This window comes from Chrysochloris asiatica, unplaced genomic scaffold, assembly GCF_000296735.1.
Source record: "Chrysochloris asiatica unplaced genomic scaffold, ChrAsi1.0 scaffold00125, whole genome shotgun sequence".
Lineage (NCBI taxonomy): Eukaryota > Metazoa > Chordata > Mammalia > Afrosoricida > Chrysochloridae > Chrysochloris > Chrysochloris asiatica.
The window spans coordinates 5,471,829-5,490,416 of record NW_006408643.1 but is presented as its reverse complement, the minus strand read 5'-3'; the positions used below and the strand labels follow the sequence as shown (position 1 = coordinate 5,490,416).

General features: G+C 48.7%; 2 protein-coding genes across 2 annotated transcripts in view; both read left to right on the top strand.

Moving 5' to 3' along the window:
- The window catches only part of ATCAY (ataxia, cerebellar, Cayman type), a 68,299-nt gene extending 60,813 nt beyond the window's left edge, over positions 1 to 7,486 (top strand). The window contains exons 9-12 of the mRNA XM_006869040.1: positions 939 to 974; positions 1,300 to 1,392; positions 6,974 to 7,139; positions 7,376 to 7,486. Of these exons, the coding sequence (XP_006869102.1) occupies positions 939 to 974; positions 1,300 to 1,392; positions 6,974 to 7,139; positions 7,376 to 7,486 (406 nt within the window). The remainder of the gene's footprint in view (positions 1 to 938; positions 975 to 1,299; positions 1,393 to 6,973; positions 7,140 to 7,375) is intronic.
- Positions 7,487 to 11,958: 4,472 nt separating this feature from the next.
- On the top strand, positions 11,959 to 18,367 carry NMRK2 (nicotinamide riboside kinase 2). The gene is made up of 7 exons (XM_006869039.1): positions 11,959 to 11,984; positions 14,780 to 14,870; positions 15,313 to 15,361; positions 15,446 to 15,602; positions 17,490 to 17,561; positions 17,851 to 17,957; positions 18,282 to 18,367. Exons 1-7 carry the CDS (start codon positions 11,959 to 11,961, stop codon positions 18,365 to 18,367), a joined length of 588 nt encoding a protein of 195 aa, XP_006869101.1.
- Positions 18,368 to 18,588: the final 221 nt, after the last annotated feature.

Genomic DNA, 18,588 nt, shown 5'->3' with positions numbered 1-18,588 from the left:
ATGGACTCAAGCATGGCAACAATGGTGAGGTTGGCCCAGGACTGGGCAGTGTTCCGTTCTGTTGTGCACAGCGTCACTATGAGTCAGTACCGACTCAATGGCACCTAATAACCACTTGTTGTTTGCTCTTGTTAAGTGCCATGGATTTGGTTTCAATCATAGCAACCTTGTGTAGGGTTTCCAAGGAGCAGCTGTTGAGTTTGTACCACTGACCTTTCAGTTCAAACCGACCTTGTGGCCAAGTGCTTATCCTATAGTACTACACCAGGTCTTCTTAGACTTAAACGTACTGTCCCCTAAACTTCTAATCTACCCTGTAGAGTTTGACGGTTGACAACTTCATCTTCTATAAAAGAATCCAGTGCTCATAGCTCACATCCTTTTAAAGATGCTAAAGTTAGCTGAACGTTTTATTTCATTTAAAGGTGACTTCTGGGGGAAATTTTCAGTTTATGGTTTAAAGATTTTTCTCAGAGCTGTAGATTCAGGGGCTCTTCCAGTCTCAATAGACCCAGGGAGTCTGGATTCTGCAAGAATTTTTCTTTTTTTACTTTTTATTGTAGCAATACATCTACAACAAAATATTTACCATTTCAACCATTTTTATATGTACAGTCCAGCCGTACTAATTCCACTGGCCAACCATCACCACTATTGATTTTGAAAGCTGAATTTTTTTATATACATAGTTTTTCGCCTTTGGGTCCGGATTCGTGTAATGTGTCCTTGATCAAAACCATCAGTTCTTCTGGTCTCATGGGCAAGGGGGCCTGAAGGAGCACAGTGGACTGACCACTGGAACCATAGCTAATGCTCAGTATGTACTCAAATACTGGGAATGATGTCTCACTCCCAAAAAGAAGGAACACCCCCACCCACCCCCACCAGACGTCTAAGCGAAGAGATGGCTGTGTCTGATGTCCTTTTTGTTCTTCCAGGTACGAAGAAGAAAGAATCAAGGCCAGGAGGGAAAGGTAGGCTCAGAAGCCACCTCTCCCGGGGTTGTGGTGGGTAGACATTGGGGCTGGCAGCTGACCAGGGTCCTTCCTTGCTCATGGAGTAGAGGGTGGGCAGTATGCACCCATCTATCAGCTGAGATAGATGCTCCGAAGGAATCATCAGGAGTCTTTTGCCCCCTCCTCCTCATGCCCATGTGGTGTTCAGGGCCCCTTCACTTAACCCCTGGTCCTGGGCAGGGGTCCAGCCCTCACCTCCACCCTCAGAGCAGGGGCGGCAGACCTAGACCCTCCCTGTTCGGAGGTCCCCAGCCGCTCAGCGTGTGGCTCTCTGTGTCCTCAGTGGGCGGCCCCAGCCGGAATTTGTCCTGCCCAGGCCCGAAGAGAAGCCAGAGGCAGAAGTTGTAGCTGTGGCAGCCGCCCCAGCAGAGAGCAGGTAACCTGACACCTGACCACCTGCCCGCCCCCACCACTGTGCTGCAGAGAACCCTGGGGAGGGGGCTGGAAGGGTGGGCAAGGGAGTTGGGTGGGCCATAGCCTGAGTACAAGGTGGGTGACAAGAACTAGATGATCTCAACCATCAGGAAACGTGTCAGAGACAAAGGCTTTAAGGAGCCCAGGAGGCACAGCGATTAAGTGTTCAGCTGTTAAGCGAAATGCAGGCAGTTCACATTTTCCAGTGTGGCTCCACACAAGAAAGACCTGGCGATCTGCAGCCATTAAAATTATTGTTAAGTGCCATCGAATTCTAACTCACAGCCAACCCTGTAAAGGGTTTCTGAGACTGTAAACCTTTGCAAAGAGCAGAAACCCTCATCTTTCTCCCTTGGAGCAGCTGGTGGGCTCAAACTGCCAACCTTGTGGTTCACAGTCCATTGCCTCTACAGAGCCTCCAGGGCTCCTGGTTATTTATGAAAGGCTATTTCCTTATGTTGGGGTCATTAGACTCCAAGCCCGGAGGGCATACATTCTAATTTTTACCCCATGTGAGTGAGTCCAGCGGGCCAAATCCAGTCAACCCAGCCATCCCCACCCAGGGGGGTTCTCTAGGAGGCACTGTAGGGTAAATGTAGCTCAAGTGCCTTTTCCCAGAAAGAGAGAACCTTGAATTGTTCCCCAGGTGCTCCTGAGATGAGGCAAAAGGCAGGAGGCAACCCCAGGGTGCTGGGACAGGAAGACCCCAGGGGATGGTCTCCCAGCGGAGCATCTCTCCAAACCCTCCACCTTCAGCCAGAACGTCTCAATCCCACCCAACCTTTTTTTTTTTTTTTTTTTTAGTATTTTTAAAGAGCAGTTTCATGTTTACAGAAAAATTGTGCCAAAAGTCCCTCCCCAGTGCTCACAATTTCTCTTGGTGTTACCTCCTTGCACTTGTATGATACATTTGTTACAATTAATGGACGGATACATTTCTTGTTAACTCAAGTCCATAATCCGGTTCACTAGGGTGCTGTACAGACCTGTGGGTTTTGACAAATGTATAATGTCAGGTGTCCATGACAGTATCATGTAGAAAAACGTCACTGCTCTAAAAAGAGACCCTTATTAGGGTTAGGTGCTGTCCAGTCGGTGCTGACTCATAGCCACCTTATACACAACAGAGCCAAACATTGGCCAGTCTTGTATCAACTTCACAACCGTTGCTATACTTGAGCCCATTGTTGCTGCCACTGTGTCAACCCATCCGGTTGGGGGTCTTCCTCTTTTTCTCTGACCCTCCACTTTACCCAGGGACTGGTCCCTCCTGATAATATGTCCAAAGAATGGGAGATAATGTCTGGCCGTCCTGGCTTCTAAGGAGCATTCTGATTGTACTTCTTCTAACATAAATTTGCTTGTTCTTTTGACAGTCCATGGTACTTTCAATATTCTCCTCCAACACCATAACTCAGATGCATCAATTCTTCTACGGCCTTCCTTATTCACTGTCCAGCTTTCACATGCATATGAAGCTATTGAAAATACCATGGCTTGGGTCAGGCGCACTTTAGTCCTCAAACTGACATCTTTGCTCTTCAACACTTTAAAGAGGGCTTGTACAGCAGATTTGCCCAATGCAATATGTTGTTTGATTTCTTGACTACTGCTTCCATGAGTATTAATGGTTGATCCGAGCCCAGCACCTTTTTGATGTTTGGATAAACCATCCAAAAGGCCCTTGACCCCCCACTAGTCAAGCCTTCCCTGGGCCCCTGGCAACCACTGATCTTTTTCTTGTCCCTCTTAAAAATAAATAAATAAAGACCAGTGCCAATCAATCTGACACCAACTCATAGCAACTCCATAGATGTCAGTGTAGAATGTGCTCCGTAGGATTTTTAATGGCTTAGGTTTGAGAAGGAGATTGCCAGGACTTTCTTCTGAGGCTCCTCTGAATGAACTCAAACTGTCAACCTTTCAGTTAACAGCCAAACATGGCCACTGTTTGCCCGACCCAGGCAGTCTAGAACAGCATTTACTGGGTTCATTTGTGCTTTCGATTCCTGCTCCAGAGGTGATTGTTATGTAGCCAATCACCTCTGACATTTGCTTCATATCAGACCAAGATGAAGCTGTGTCAGCCCCCATGAGGCTTACAGTTGCAACATGTAGACATGCTGAGGGTCCAACACACTGGCATGCAGTTCACACTCCTTTTCCTTTTCCACAGTTCGGCTCTGGTCAGAGAGGATCAGGAAACCAGGTGGGTGTGAAGCCTGGTGGTTGGTGCCTTTTTGGAAACGTTCAGAGAGGAGCCTGACCAAAGAGATGTGCACCGTGGTGGGGGGTAGGGAGGGGAGGTCGGGGCAATGTGGTTACAGCAACACCAACCTGTCCCTGGAAGTGCTGTCTATCTCCACAGATCAGCATGTGAATGAGGCCCAGAGCTTGGGAACATAGTAGCCCTGAAAGAGGTACCCACATTAAGCCAAGCCCCCAGAAACCAGGATATGCCTTCTTGACAGAGTGGACCATTGGCCCATGGCCTGACTCAGTGTCTTGGCCTGGCTCCAGATGTCAGCAAAGTTGCCCCAAGACCACCCTCTAGTGATTCACTAGAAAGACTCAGCAAAACCATTATACTCAAGGTTGCAGTTTATTATAGCAAAAGGATACACATCAAAAGCTGCAATGCCAATGCCACATAGGGCATAGGAGAGACCAGGCATGAACTTCCAGATGCTCTTGCCCAGTGGAGTTGTATAAAAATGCCTATTTCTTCCAGCAGTGATATGTGAAGACAAGCTGAAGTATTGCCAACCATGGAAACTCCCCTGAACCTTGGTGTCTTTGTTCTCTAGTGCTACAATAACAGAGATACCACAAGGGGGTAACTGTCACAAACAGAAGTTTATTTTCTCAAAGTTTAAGGGACTCAATGCCCTAATTCAGTGCACCAGCTCTAGGGAAAGGCTTTCTGTGCTCACAATTTAGGAGGAAGGTCCTTGTCTCCTTGCAGCATCTTGTGGGTCTGGCCCTCCTTGGGGATTTCTATGTGTCTTGGTATCAATCTTCCCCTGGGAGGTTCTCAGCACAGGGACTCTGGGTCTAAAGGACATGCTTCAATCCTGACTCTTCTTTCTCGATGATAGTCACATTCCTCTCTCTGCTTATTTATTAAATCTTTTTTTTGTATACCTCAGAAGAGATTGACTCCAGATACAAGCTAATCCTGTAGCTTGCGTCTGGCTTCATTAACATCACAGCTTCACATCATGTCTCATTAACATCCCTAGAGATTAGGGTATGATACACATAAGATAATTACATCAGATTACAAACTGGAGGATAATTACTTCATATTGAGAATCCTAGCCTAACTGAGTTGACACATTTTGGGGGAACAGTCCCGTCCATAACATTTAATGTCCAGGGCTCTGTCCATCACTTGGATACAACTGACCACCTGTGTAGCTTTAGTCTCCAGTCCTTCCAGTGGTTAAGATGGTCCTTATAGCCCAAAGCCCCCCACATAAAACCACTGTGATGTTAGCATAGACCGTCAGGTATGGCTCAAGGCCTCCAGGTAAACAAAGACATTCTTACCTGGCAGGATATTCCAAGATCTGGAAGGCTACTTACCAGGATCCAGGCAAGAGCCAAATGTTGTGGTAGTGTTGTTAAGTTGCACAGTTCATCTTTTCCTGTATGTGTTGTTAATCGCGGTAGAATTCATTCTGACTCTTGGTGATCTGATTCATGCTTACTGGTATGTTTGAGTCCATGAAGATGGTACAGGACTTGTCAATGTTTCCGTGTGTTCTACATACGATCACCAAGAGTCAGAACAGATTCTACATCTCATAGTGGTTTTCCCTTGTTTTCAACCACCCTCCTTTTACCACACACTTCCCTACAAATGTGCAACCAGGTCCTAACCACGTAGATGAAGATGAGACATAAACACCAAAATGGTGTGAAATCAAGCAGGCCCAAGGTAGAAATAAGTCTTCAGTGTCTTTCTGGAGCTGAAATCACATCCACAAGACACACAAGGAAACCATCCACCATGAGCAAAAGTCAGCAGCTGCAACAAACAGCACAATTAGACCCTCTTCTCCTCCAGAGATTCTCAGATAGAGATGATGAAATGTGCATGTTTAAAATAGAAGGGATTCTGAAAGGACTTGTAAGGAGGGAAAGAGGAAGACGGGATGGATAGTTGGATAGACAAGTGAATGAAGAATGGATGGGCAAGTAGATGAGTGGATAATTGAGCAAGTAAATGAATGGATAGGTGATGGATGAGTGGGTAAATGGATGAATGAATAGATTGATGCATGGTGGATGGATGAGTAGGTGGATGAATGGATGATGGATATGTGGCAAGTGAATGGATGGGTAAGTGTATGGAGGGATGAATGAATGGATAGATGAATGGATGATGGATATGTGGCAAGTGGATGGATGGGTAAGTGGATGGAGGGATGAATGGATGGATCTACAGATGAATGGATAAATGGATAGCTGAATGGATGATGGATATGTGGACGGATGAGTGGATTGATGTATGGTGGGTGGAGGGATGAGAAGATGGATGGGCAGGTGAATAGATGATGAACAGATGTTAAAAACTCCTTCTGGTCTCTGGGGTTTGCTCTCCTGGGGTCCCGAGAAGAAGACCCCTTTCAGAGCAACATTTGGAAGGTGTTTCCTCTGTGGGGCGAGCACTGAAAGGCAGATTAGAACCTTTTATTTTTGGATTCCACCCACATGGGGTAGCATTCTCCACTTTCTTTAAAGAAAATAACCTGACCTGTGTTTCTCCCTCTCCAGCATGTCCTGAAGAAGCATGAATACAGACAGGGATACCGTGGAGACTCTGGTGCCCTGAAACAAATGTCAGCCACCCGCTGGCCCCGATCTCACCCTGCTCACTAGGAGCTCCATTCCTCTGAGGCTCCCAGGCTCTTCCATCCATCTCTGAAACCCAGTGCCCTTTTAAGCTGCTTGAAAACATTTTTTCTAACCATTCAGTATTTGTGTGTTCCAGAAAAGGGCCCACTCTCAGCCCTCCTCCCTTCCACACTCATGAACTTCCCAGTCCAGAAAAATGAGAAAGGCCAGGACCATGCATCCTAGGTGGTCTCTACCCTGCTCCCAGCTCTGTAGCCTCAGAGACACCTCTCTGTCCCAGCTGACCCATGGCCAGCACTGGACACCAGGTCTTCATTCAAGACCCTTCTCTTGCTTGTTACCCTCCCCAGGTCAGAGTCACGGCTACCCACTGGCATCCTGGCTGTCTCTGGTTTTGTTTCTGTGCCTTTCCTGCCAGGACAGCCACCCTCAGCTTCTGGGCTCCAGCCTGGGAGCTCACCTCCCAGGGGAATGTGGCCTGGCCTCCTCTCGCTCTCAGACCTCACATCCAAAATTACACTCACCTCTGAGATAACTCTCTCCTCTCTCTCTCTCTCTCTGGGAGCTTCAGAGCCCATACCACAAGCAGGAGTCATTAACAGTTGTCAAAAAAACAAAAAAAACACCCCTCTTGACCCTAAACACTTTTAACTCTCCTGACTATGGACTCCACGCCAAAGGACAATCACGGTCAATACCTCCTACCGAAGGGATGAGCTGCCCCCACTCACCCAGCGCTGGGTGGAGACCCACCACATGGACTTCCTGCCAAGAGCAGAGAATGAACAGCAGGCTCTGAAACAGGCTCGTTCCGGAAGCATGGATCTGGAAGGAGGAAGATACAGGGTACTGGATGTCAAAGTACTTCAAAGACAATAAACCCAAGTCGATTGGAGGCTAGAGATGCCCAAAAAGTGACCAGGTGGAACAGAAAGCTCTACCGCCACCCTTGCTCAAAGCTCAGACAAATCTCCCTTTAAAGAGAGTTAGACTTTTCTAATGTGGTCCAAACACCAGACAGGTGGCTCTTGGTCAAATCTAACCAGAAGTTGAGCAGACACATTCTCCAGGCATCCCTTCAGGCTGTGCTTCTCCGAAAGTGTTTTGGGGTTTGGTGGACAGGCTCCACAATTTTCAAGACTGAGGATCTCAACTCCAGCTTCAGTGGAAATGTTGGGAGCTTCTCAGCTTAGCAGAAGGAGACACATTTGGGGTTGTCCCAAAGACAGGAGGGATATCAAGTGCTTGCAAATTGCAAGGCACAGATACATTGTTTCCCCACACCGCCCCTCCAAGATCCACTACCCCTGCCCTGAAAATATAGGGTCTCTGAGTGGGCTTGGGCCTGCAGACTCCACTTGGGGACATTTCCTGGGTCTCAGCATTGCCCCTAAGAGGCTGGGACATTTGGGGGTTTGGTGGGCTTTTGGCATTTTTGTTTCTGATCTGTTTCTCACGTGCTAATTAAAGGACCCGAAGCATGGAGGGCACGGGCCCTGTCCTTGCGTGTCTCCCTGAGGCACCTGGAACCTAGTACCAAGAGGTCTTTCCCCTTTCTCTCCCACCTCTGACCAGAGTGTCTCCTTTTGACAAAGTAAGGTGCTCTGTGCATCAGTGGAGTCCCTGAGCAGCCACAGTGGATTGCACTAGACTGCTACCATAAAGGCTGGAGGTTCAAGTCCACCCTCAGCTCCGTGGAAGATCTGCTTCCATAAAGATGACATCCAAAAAAAAACTCCAGAGCAGTTCTACTCTGACATACATGGGGGTGCCATGACTTGGAATGCAATGGGCTTGGCACATCAGCCCAGTCACAAGCTCCCAAGGATTTGGGTGCCACCACTGCCCATTAAAAGTCAACGTGGTCCAGAAGGCCCCCACCCCAAGGCCAGTACAAGATGAGCAAAGCCATCAGACCACCCTGCGAATAGGATCTCCTATAAAGGCCAAACACACTCCACTTTACTCCAGCTTGAACCTTCTTCCTACAAAAGTAACAATCCCTAATCCTTGTTCATCACTGAAGACGAATCTCTTTCCAGCTCAGAAAGAGACTATCCAGGGAGAACAACCCAGCCAGCCAGCTCCATTTACCAACCACCTAGGGCCCAAAGATGTTGGCGAACCAGGCAACATTTTAGTAACTCCATAGCAACCAACAAGAGCAGGAAGACACTGATAAACAAGGATTCCAGCTCAACAGGGAGGACCACCTCAACACCATGGCCCACCCACCACCCCTAGATCACCAGCAGCCACAGAGAAAGGACACTGAATCAAGGACCCCCAATTCAGCCACAAAGAACTCTCCAGAAAGAAGAGCGAGATCCCCACTAAGGCCAGGCAGACTCTTACTGTTGGAACCCCCAATGGGCCGCCAGGCATCCACCCAACTCTGGGTGGCTGGTGACTTGAAGCTCAGTCCACACAGTCCCTTTCTAAGCACTCTAGAGACTTTGTTTTGTGAGTCATTTATAGATAGAGGCCAGTTTGGGCAAAAACAGCATACTGGACCACCAGCAGCTGTCTTTGCAGAAACTGGAACTTTCTCTTGTTAACAGAAGATGCGTCCTGAGCCTTCCCCCTTAAGTTGTTGATCTCAAAGAAACCAAATGTCCATCCTTTCGACAGTGAGGTTTGAGGTGTTTTTAAAAAACGCATACAAGAAGTAGGCTGATGACAGTGATGTGAAGACATCAGTCCCATGGGCTCTGGGGGGATTTTTATGTGAAATAAATAGTAAGTACAAAAGGAGGTTGGTTGCTTTTGTCGATTTGCTAAGGGATGTGATGTGGAGGGCTGGGGAGGATACACAGCTGGGATCCAACTCAGTGAGGGCGGGTCTTCTCTGTAGAATGGTGAGCCAGCTGGCTGTGTTGTGAAGATCTCCTGCCCTGCCTCTGATGTCATCCTTCTCTATTGCTGCTGTACCAAGAATACCACAAGGGGATGGCGCTAATGAACAGGAATGTATTATTTCACAGTTTAGGAGGCTGGAAGTCCAGATTCAGGGGCGCTATCTCTAGGGGAAGGTATTTGTCTCTTGCAGCCTCAAAAGTGATGAAGCTCTTTTGTAATCCATGATCCATGAAAGTAACACTTATGTTATCCTTCTCTGAGATTTCTTAGAAAGCTCTTTGCTCACGTATAGTATGTGCTGCCGTCGGAGTGAGGACTTACGTACTATTTATATCACCTATTTTGTGGAGACACAATTCGATCCTGGTGTGGCACTGTAGAATAAGCACTTGACCGGAAGGTCAGTTTAAAACCACCAAAGGTTGGCAGTTCAAACTCACCAGCCGTTCCTCAGAAACCCTACACAGAGTCACTATGAGTTGGAACCGACTCCATGGCACTTAACAACAATTCAATCCAACTTTCCTTTTCTGCCCCCAGATCTCTTTGGAATCAATAAAATAGGGTAACAGCCTGTACCCTCCCCATGTTACTGTGGGGGGGGGGGCGGAGGCACAGAGCAGTGATATGGCCTAAGGTCGGTCACACACGGGGCGGCAGGGGTTCCTGCCATCAGCCACACCTGTGATCATGAGACTTTGATGTGTCAGGGTGCCAATGCCACAGCCAGCTCAATGGCAAGGGAGGGGCAGGTCTGAGCCCACCTGGTCCCTCCTGTGATTTCAGAAGGAGGGGTCCCCTGACAGGGGGGCACTGAGAGTTCTGGGAAGGGAGGGTGGGGGTGCTGTTCCATGGAGGGGCGGGAGAGAGTCAGGGGACTGCTAGCATGGAGATGGTGGGGACACTTGTAGTGTGGGGGCCATGAGCCCCCCAAGGGGTTTCTCTTCCATTCATTCATTCAATCAATCATTCATGTACTCAGGCATTCATTCTTTCACTCACACATATTCACTCATTCATCCATTTATCTACTCACTCACTCAATCACATAATTCACTGGTCACTGGGATACAGCAGGGATCAGAGAGCCCCCATGCTGCTCTCTGCCCAGTGGGGGAGCTCGACATGGCCCAGGAGGGGAGGTCAGGAAGGGTCCCTGGAGGAGCTAACAGACAAGCAGTAGTCAGGTGGTCCCGGGAGGAGAGGGGCAGCAGAAACAGCAAGGACAAGAGCTAGAAGGCAGAGCAGGTCTGGGGGAGGCGGGCACAGGGAGCTGAAGGACAGGATGGAGTGGACAGGAGGCCATTCGGACTACCTTGGGTGTCAGCAGTGGGGAGAGCGGGGAACCGAACTAGTTCCTATCAAGTCAATTCCAACTTGTGACAAAACCCCACGTGTCTCAAAGTAGATCTGCTCCATGGGGTTGTCAAGGCTGAGATCTTTTGGAAGCAGGTTGCCAGGCTTTTCTTCTGAGGTACCTCTGGATGGACTTGAACCAAAGGTTTTTGGGTTAGCAGCAGAGTTCACTTCCTGTTTGCACTGCATTGATTTCTTATCAATGACTGTCATTACTGTTGTTAAGTGCCATCAAGTCAGTCCTGATTCATAGTGACCCTGTATAGGGTTTTCAAAGAGTGGTTGGCGGGCTTAAACCACCAACCTTGTGGTTAGCGGCTCGCTGCTGATGCTATAGAGCCATGCCAGGTGGACATCCTATCAATGACTATTGTTATCTTTAAGTTCTATCAAGTCAGTTCCGACTCATAGTGACCCTATATAGAGTTTCCAGGGAGTGGTGGCTGGTGAGCTTGAACCGCCAATGACTACAATCCACTTACACAAAACTTTCTGGATCCGCAGAGACCCCAAAACTCCAGTTCCGAGCTCCCATTGTCTGATGCAGGTCCCAGTTCCGCCCATAAGCAGCTGTTTGAATGTGGACGAGTGTGTTTGCAGCTGTGTCCCTCAGTTTTCATAGGTCCAGAGCAGGGTCAGCATGTTCAGACCCTCACCACTGCCCACCAGCCAACACGCATTCCAAGACTACTTCTGAAGCTGAATCAAGTGACCACACCACACATGGCAGGTCCTCACCACTGCTCCCTCGAGTCACGCTGAGATTGTCCTGGTGACCACAGCAAGGCCATCTTGTGACTTGTAGTGGCTCTGGGCTTAAGGCCCATGTTGGCCACAGTCCCTTGGAAAGGGAAGTCCCCCACAAAGCTGAGATCTGGGCCTGGCGCTGCTGCTGACCACAAGGAAGGTGGGAGGGTGAGTCCCCTTTTTCAACACCGCAAGGACTAGTGTTAATGTCAGGGTCAGGCCCAGGGACACAAACTGGAAAAGGATATTTTTAGGAAGGAAATGGAATGGCCCTTATCTGTCCCGTGGACTCTTGAGCCAGGAGCTGGGAGGGAGAGAGAGGTGGCAAAAGCGGAAGGAGATGGGTAGGAGGGAAGGGGGTAAGGAAGGGACAGAGGAGAGGGAGGATGGGAAGGGAGGGGCTGGAAGCAGGAGGGAAAATGAGGGATGAGGCAGCTAGGGTGACCTCCACCTCCTGCCAGACCCTGCCCAGCTGGCCCGTGACTAATTTAGGCAAAAGGCATCGGATGCTATTTTCATCTGAGGAACAGGTGCTATCCCCACCTGCCCCCACCCTCCTGGGCTATAAAGTCGGCAGGTCTTCTCAATGAAGTTGGGGCACGCAAGGAGCGCACTACGGGGTCCGCCCAGTCTGGACTCCTGGAAGTTGGGGCACCCACAAACCACAGAGCACCATCCCCACCATCCAGCCCTGTGTGCAGAGATGAAGCTCATCATTGGCATTGGAGGGTGAGTGACAATGAATGGACAGCTGCCCCCGGGGCCTGAAGGCACAGGACCTCGCCACCTGACATTTGAGCACGAAGAGGGATTTTGTCCTGTAGCTCAGCATCTCCAGCAGGAAAACTAGGTGGAGGGTCTAGTCCATTTTTTTTAATTTTCTAAATGAAGAGCATGCTCCTTCTTTAACCATGATGTCAGAACAAATACTAGTCGGGATAGAAAAATTATAGGAGGCCCCTGGGTGATGGGTTGACAGTTTAACCCACTCAGTGGTGCTGCAGAAAAAAGGCCTGGCTGTCGGCTTTCATAAAGATCATTGAAAACCCAGTGGAGCACAGTTCTGCTCTGCACACATGGGGTCTCCATGAGTCAGAATCAACTTGAGGGTTTTTGGTGTTGTTATTTCTGTTCATTTAGTGTGACGAAAGCCAGCTTCACAGCCCCAGTTTAGTTCAAGGTTCGGTCCCCATTTTTACATTCTTACAATGCTTTGCGTAAAGGGCTCCACATTTTAATTTTGTGCAGTGCTTGGAAAATTCTGTAGCTGGCCCTCAGCATAACGTATGCCTTTCTAGTAAGGACACAGATTACTAGTAGGTGCTCTCTAACCTACTCTTTGCACTTAAGGAGCCCTGGTGGCAGATGCATTGGACTGCTAACTGCAAGGTTGGCAATTCAAACCCACCAGCTGCTGCGAGGAAGAAAGATGAGGCTTTCTGCTACCATAAAGAGTTACAACCTCAGATAAGCAAAGGAGCAGTTCTATTCTGTCTTATAGGATCACAACGGTCGGAATTGGTCACTCAGTGGATGTGGGTTTATGGGGGGGTGGGGAGGACTTTTCTCCTTGACTGCTGATTGTCACCTAAGAAATCCTTGGGTGATACAAACAGTTAAACGCTCAACTAGTAACCAAAAGTTTAGTTATTCATACCCACTCAGAGACACCTCAGAAGAAAGGCCTAGCAAATCTGCTTCCAAAGCTTGCAACCTCAAAAATCCTATAGAGTACAAAGTTGACTCAACTGACTTGAGTTAACTGATTTGATTTCTTTAGAGGAGGGAGAGCTTGTCATCTCTGCCACATCCAGCTTTGTGGCCCTAATTCCTAGAAAAAGGACAACTGGATCAAAGTGACAAGGTCTTTACAAAATATCTCCCACTCACCTTCCAGAAAGTTCCTATCTTTTGTCATCATTCTTTGGTCTCTTTATCAGAAAGTAGCTGACCCTCTGGTTTGCCAGGCATGGAGACTTTCCAGAACACAAGACTTTCACTGATAAGAACAGAAAGTCTCATGTGTGCACAGGGCAAGTTGCTCACCCTGTTTACTCAGCTGCTTTTTAGTCAATTTCCTTTGTTTTAGTCAATTTCCTTTGTTTTAGTCAATTTCCTTTGCTTTTTCTAATCCTTTCATGGTTGCAAATGAGGTTGTCTTTTGTTTTGTTTTGTGGTAAATAGATATGTCACAGAGGTTGAACATCTTTTCTTTCGCTTTGGGATATTTTGTGTTTTTATTGTGGTTAATATGCATGTAGCAACCGTTGTACATTTTTTTTGCTTGGGGTTTTCGGCTATTGTTTTGTTTTTGCTGTAGTATTGAGGTTTTACATCTTTTCATAAATCAATTCCCTCTTTCTGGTTTGAAAGTGAACTGCTAACTTTTTTCTTGCAAATTTTCCTCTTGGTTTGCTTAAAATTTTGTCCTTTTTTATGTTTTTGGTCTTTGTAGGCCCTAAAATTATTTTTTTTAAGCCCTTTAAAAAAAAAAAAAAGGATTTTAAGCCCTAAATCAGGTATGGTGGCTCGTAGGATAAACATTGGACTGCAAAACTACAAGGCCAGTAGTTCGAGGCCACCAGCTGCTCTGTGGGAGAAAGATGAGACTTTTTGCTCCGGCAAAGATTTAAAGCCTTGGAAACGCTACACAGGGTCACGATGAGTCGGAACCTACTCGACGTCACTTAACTACAACCACAATAAATTGGGCTTGGCTCTCAGTTTCCTTGTCTGTAAAAAATAGGCTTCCCACCTCTGAGAATTGTGGTAAGTATTCCATGTGTCGACCTAGGCAAAGTGCTCAGACAGGTGCATGGTAAGTTTGCAAATAGTGTTAGGTTTTTTTTACTCTTCCTTCATGCTTCCTGCTCCTTTTGGCTGTTCAGAAAGCCTCTGCTAACTTTACCAGTTGCCACTGAGTTTACCTCAACTCATGATGACCAATACTGTGCTCCGTGGCACTTGCAATGGTAGGTTTTTTGGTTGTAGGTTGCCAGGCTTTTCCTCTGAGGCACTTCTAGGTGAACTCGAACCTCAAACTTTTTAGTTTTAATAGCTGAGCACAACCTCCATTTTGGGCCCCCAAGCACTCTACCAGACCCTTGTTAAGTGCTGTCAAGTCAATTTCGACTCATAGCCACCCTGTGTAGGGTTTCCGAGGAGTGGCCAGTGGGTTTGAACCACCAACCTTGCAGTTAGCAGTTCAGTGCTTATCCTATAGCACCTCACCAGGACCCCTCCCCAACCTTAGATGAATACAAATATTCTCTTGTCTGCTCTATGGTTTTATAGTTTTGTGTTTTATCATCTATTTAGGGTTAGTCCTGGGGAGCTGGTTGGGAGGGTGGCTCCTGAAACAAAGATAAAGTGGGTCAGGCTGAACCTCAGACCTCATCTGTCCATTCACTCTGCCCACCATAGCTCTTGTCTCCTGAGTAGATGTAGATACATAGGATCAAGCTGGACCTCAGCTCTTGTCTGGTGGCTCTGGCAGCCTTACCCACACAATACTATCTCCCCAGCATCACCAACGGTGGTAAGACCACACTGACCAACCGCCTCCTCAAGTCAGTGCCCAACTGCTGTGTGATCCACCAGGATGACTTCTACAAGGTACCACCTTAGCCCTGGAGTGGAGGGAGCTTCAGCCAGCCCTGTCCTCTGCTGCCCCATGGCCCCATGGGCTAGGCACAGGCCTCTACTTTCCTGGCCCTTCCCATCACCCCCCACCCCCCGGGGTGAAGTGAAGATGGGGGCTCCTGTTTGCTGTGTGCCCACCCACTCCCATTAGACACACCACAGTAGGGACCCCTGCTGTCCTATGGATCAGGAAATGCCACCCCATGCCTTTTTCCCTTCTGTGTTTCTTGTGCCCAGGGTGGGGGTGGGGAAGGAGATGGTGGAGGAGGGGTATGAAGTCAGCTCGATCTATCCCACTCCTAACCCGGAAAGGGGATAGCAAACTGAAGCTCCGACCAGAGACCCCGTTCCCCCAGGGGGTAGGGTTGGAGAGGAGGCCCAGGCATTGAGCCCGGCTTGGGCGCCTCTGTTTCAGCCCCAAGACCAAATAAGAATTGGGGAGGACGGCTTCAAACAGTGGGACGGTAAGGACCACCAGTGCCTCCCCTCTGCTCCCCATGGCCCCCCATCCCGCGGCCCCTCTCTAACACCCCCTCTCTCGCCACCAGTACTGGAGTCGCTGGACATGGAAGCCATGCTGAGCACAGTACAGGCCTGGATCAGGAGCCCCCACAAGTTCGCCCGCGCCCATGGGGTCAGCGTCCCACCGGAGGCCTCAGACACGCAGATCCTCATCCTCGAAGGCTTCCTGCTCTACAGCTACAAGTGAGCGAGTGCGCCAGGAGCTTCCGGACACTTCTTAGTTTCCGGGGGCAGCAGGAGGGGCACATCTGGGGTCAACTTAAGGACCAGGGGGTAATATCCACCCTTCTCAGGGAAACTGAGTCCTCCATCTCAAACCTGGGCTTTCTCCCGCAGAGCAGTGGGCTGTATGACCTGGCAAGTCATTGCAACTCTCTGTGCCCATCCAAATTGGGTGGCACCCATTTTGAGGCACCTGGGAAGAAAGACCTGGCAATCATCAGGGGTGGGTCTCATCCTGAGGTCCCTGGGGGGCTCAAATGGTTTGCACTTAACTGGAGTCCTGGTGTGGCGCTGGACTACAAAGTCGCTTTGAATTGCAAAGTTGATGGTTCAAGCTCACCAGCTGCTCCTCAGAAACACTATACAGGGTCGCTATGGGTTGGAACCGACTCGATGGCACTTCACAACACAACAACACTAACAGAAAGGCTAGCAGTTGGAACTCACCCAACTGTGGCGTGGAAGACAAGCCTGGTAATCTGCTTCCATAAAGATCACAGCCACAAAAACCCTAGGGAGCTCAGGCCTACTCTGACATAAATGGGATCTTTAGGTGTCTGAATCGTAAATGGATTGGGGTGTTTATAAATCCCATATTGAGGGTGGTAAACCCCTACTGGGATGATGGGGGGGTTTTTGGGATGCCTTAGGGGTGTTCCTGGAGTCCTGGTGTGCTAATGCAGGATAATTCACTGTCCCCTTCCTAGACGCTAAAACTAATGACCCAGACACCCCACACACACACACCCTCATGTCTCCATTAGGTGTGTCCATGAAATCAACCCTACCTAGAGAGTCCCTGGGGCCAAGACCAAGAGTCAGTGGCATCACTGGGGGAACACATGAGGGTGAGGACCACATGGGGTGACACTGTCATAGGGGGGTAACACCAAAAGGACTGTCTAAAATTTGGGTGTAGTATTTCAGCAGAAAATTATTATTTTTTCATAAAAATATCCCTATAGTAAGTTATAAGGAGCTCTGGTAGCATGGTGGTTTCAAGTCAGGCTGCTAACCTCAAGGTCAGCACTTTGAAACTACCAGCGTTCGTCGGGAGAAAAATGAGGCTTTCTACTCCAATAAGGATTTATAGCCTCGGAAACCCTATACAGGGTGGCTATGAGTTGGAACTGATTCAACCATACATCACTATCACCATCACCACCACCACCAGAATCCTGGTATGGCGCTGTAAGATCACACTGGACTGCTAATCACAAGGTTGACAGTTAAAACCCAACAATCCTTGGAAATCCTGTACAAGGTCTCTCAACAGCACTCAACAACAACAACATGGTTATAATAACAAAAACATTTCTCATGGGCCCAGCTTGCATATACCCACAAGGCTAAAACTCCATGCTCATTTGCTTTCTTAATCTAATGCTCTGGTTTCGTGGTGTGGCACTGTGGGATCAGCACTGGACTGTGACCCACAGGGTCAGCCGCTCAAACCCACCTGTTGATCCTCAGACACCCTATCCAGGATCGCTTTGAGTCAACAACAACACTTAACAACAACAACAATCCTCGGGTCAGAGCTGTCCTTATCATAATGTTGCTTTGAGTCACATGGTTTCATCTGTTACAACCATACAATGTTGTTGGCATTGCTGCTGCTGCTCATTTTATACCACTGATCTTGTCCAGTTGTCTGGTGTCTTTGCTGCAACTTTGTGGCAATTACTATCTGTGAAAACCTATATCCATGAGATGGTGATATCATGAGTCACCACCTAGGAGCCACCAACCCTAGTGAGACAACTGCAAGACAGCAGGGTATTTGACCACGGGACAAAAAAACTCACGAGTTGACTATGCCTCCCACCCCCACCCCCCCACCTCCAGGCCCCTGGTGGATTTGTACAGCAAAAGATACTTCTTGACCGTTCCGTATGAGGAGTGCAAACGGAGACGGAGGTGAGTCCAGTGGAACCAGGGGACCCCGAAATACCCACCAGACACAGGGTCATCCTACAGCAAACCAGTGGTCGGTGGGCACGTAGCTGGGGCAGTCCACAGCTCAGGGCATGAAGAACGATGTCCTCTCTCCCCCCAGTCCACGTCTCCTACACCCCTGGGATGAGGCAGAAGTATCCAAACTCTGACTCTGGCTGAGGGGATCCTTCCTCAGCCAAACACCCTGACAGTGAGCTGACCAGTCTCCTGGGAAAGACAAGTCTCTCTTATCACCCATCTCTCTCCCCAGCACCCGCAAGTACACGGTCCCAGACCCCCCGGGCCTCTTTGACGGCCACGTGTGGCCCATGTACCAGAAGTACAAACAGGAGATGGAGGCCAAGGGTGTGGAAGTGGGTAAGTCCCCGAGCAAGAAGAGGCCTAGAACACACATGTCTAAGACCCCCAAAGTGGAAACAATCCAAGCACCCATCAACAGATGAATGAACAAACATCCATTTGAGGCCATTTGGGAAACCTGGAAGTCCCTCTTTAAGTCTCACTCACAGTCCCTCTTGCTTTTAGCTCAACAATTGTTCAATTCCAGTAGACTGATTCAGCAGGCATGCCACTTGCCTCCTGATCTAGCAGTCTGCCTGTCCCCCTTATGAGCTGGCCAGCTGCCTGCTGGTGGTGGCCTGAATCACAGCAGTCCCCTGACCATCACCCTTCTGATTTCAGTATACCTGGATGGCACGAAGTCCCGCGAGGAGCTGTTCTACCAAGTTCTGGAAGACATTCAGAATTCGCTCTTGAACCACTCCTAGCTGAGAGAGGAAGAGGGTCCGGTCCCTCCCTTGGGACCCAGGCCTGCTGCATCCTGGCTGATTCTGTGTAACCATTTCCCTCTGGGGAAGTGTGTACATAAGGGTTTGGAGACCATACTCCAGCCTCTGTAACCTCACCGCAACATTAATGTATTAATTCCAGTACTGTTTTTAGAACCGTTGAGATCCAGTGTGTTCCGTTTGTGTCGTCTGTTGTTGGG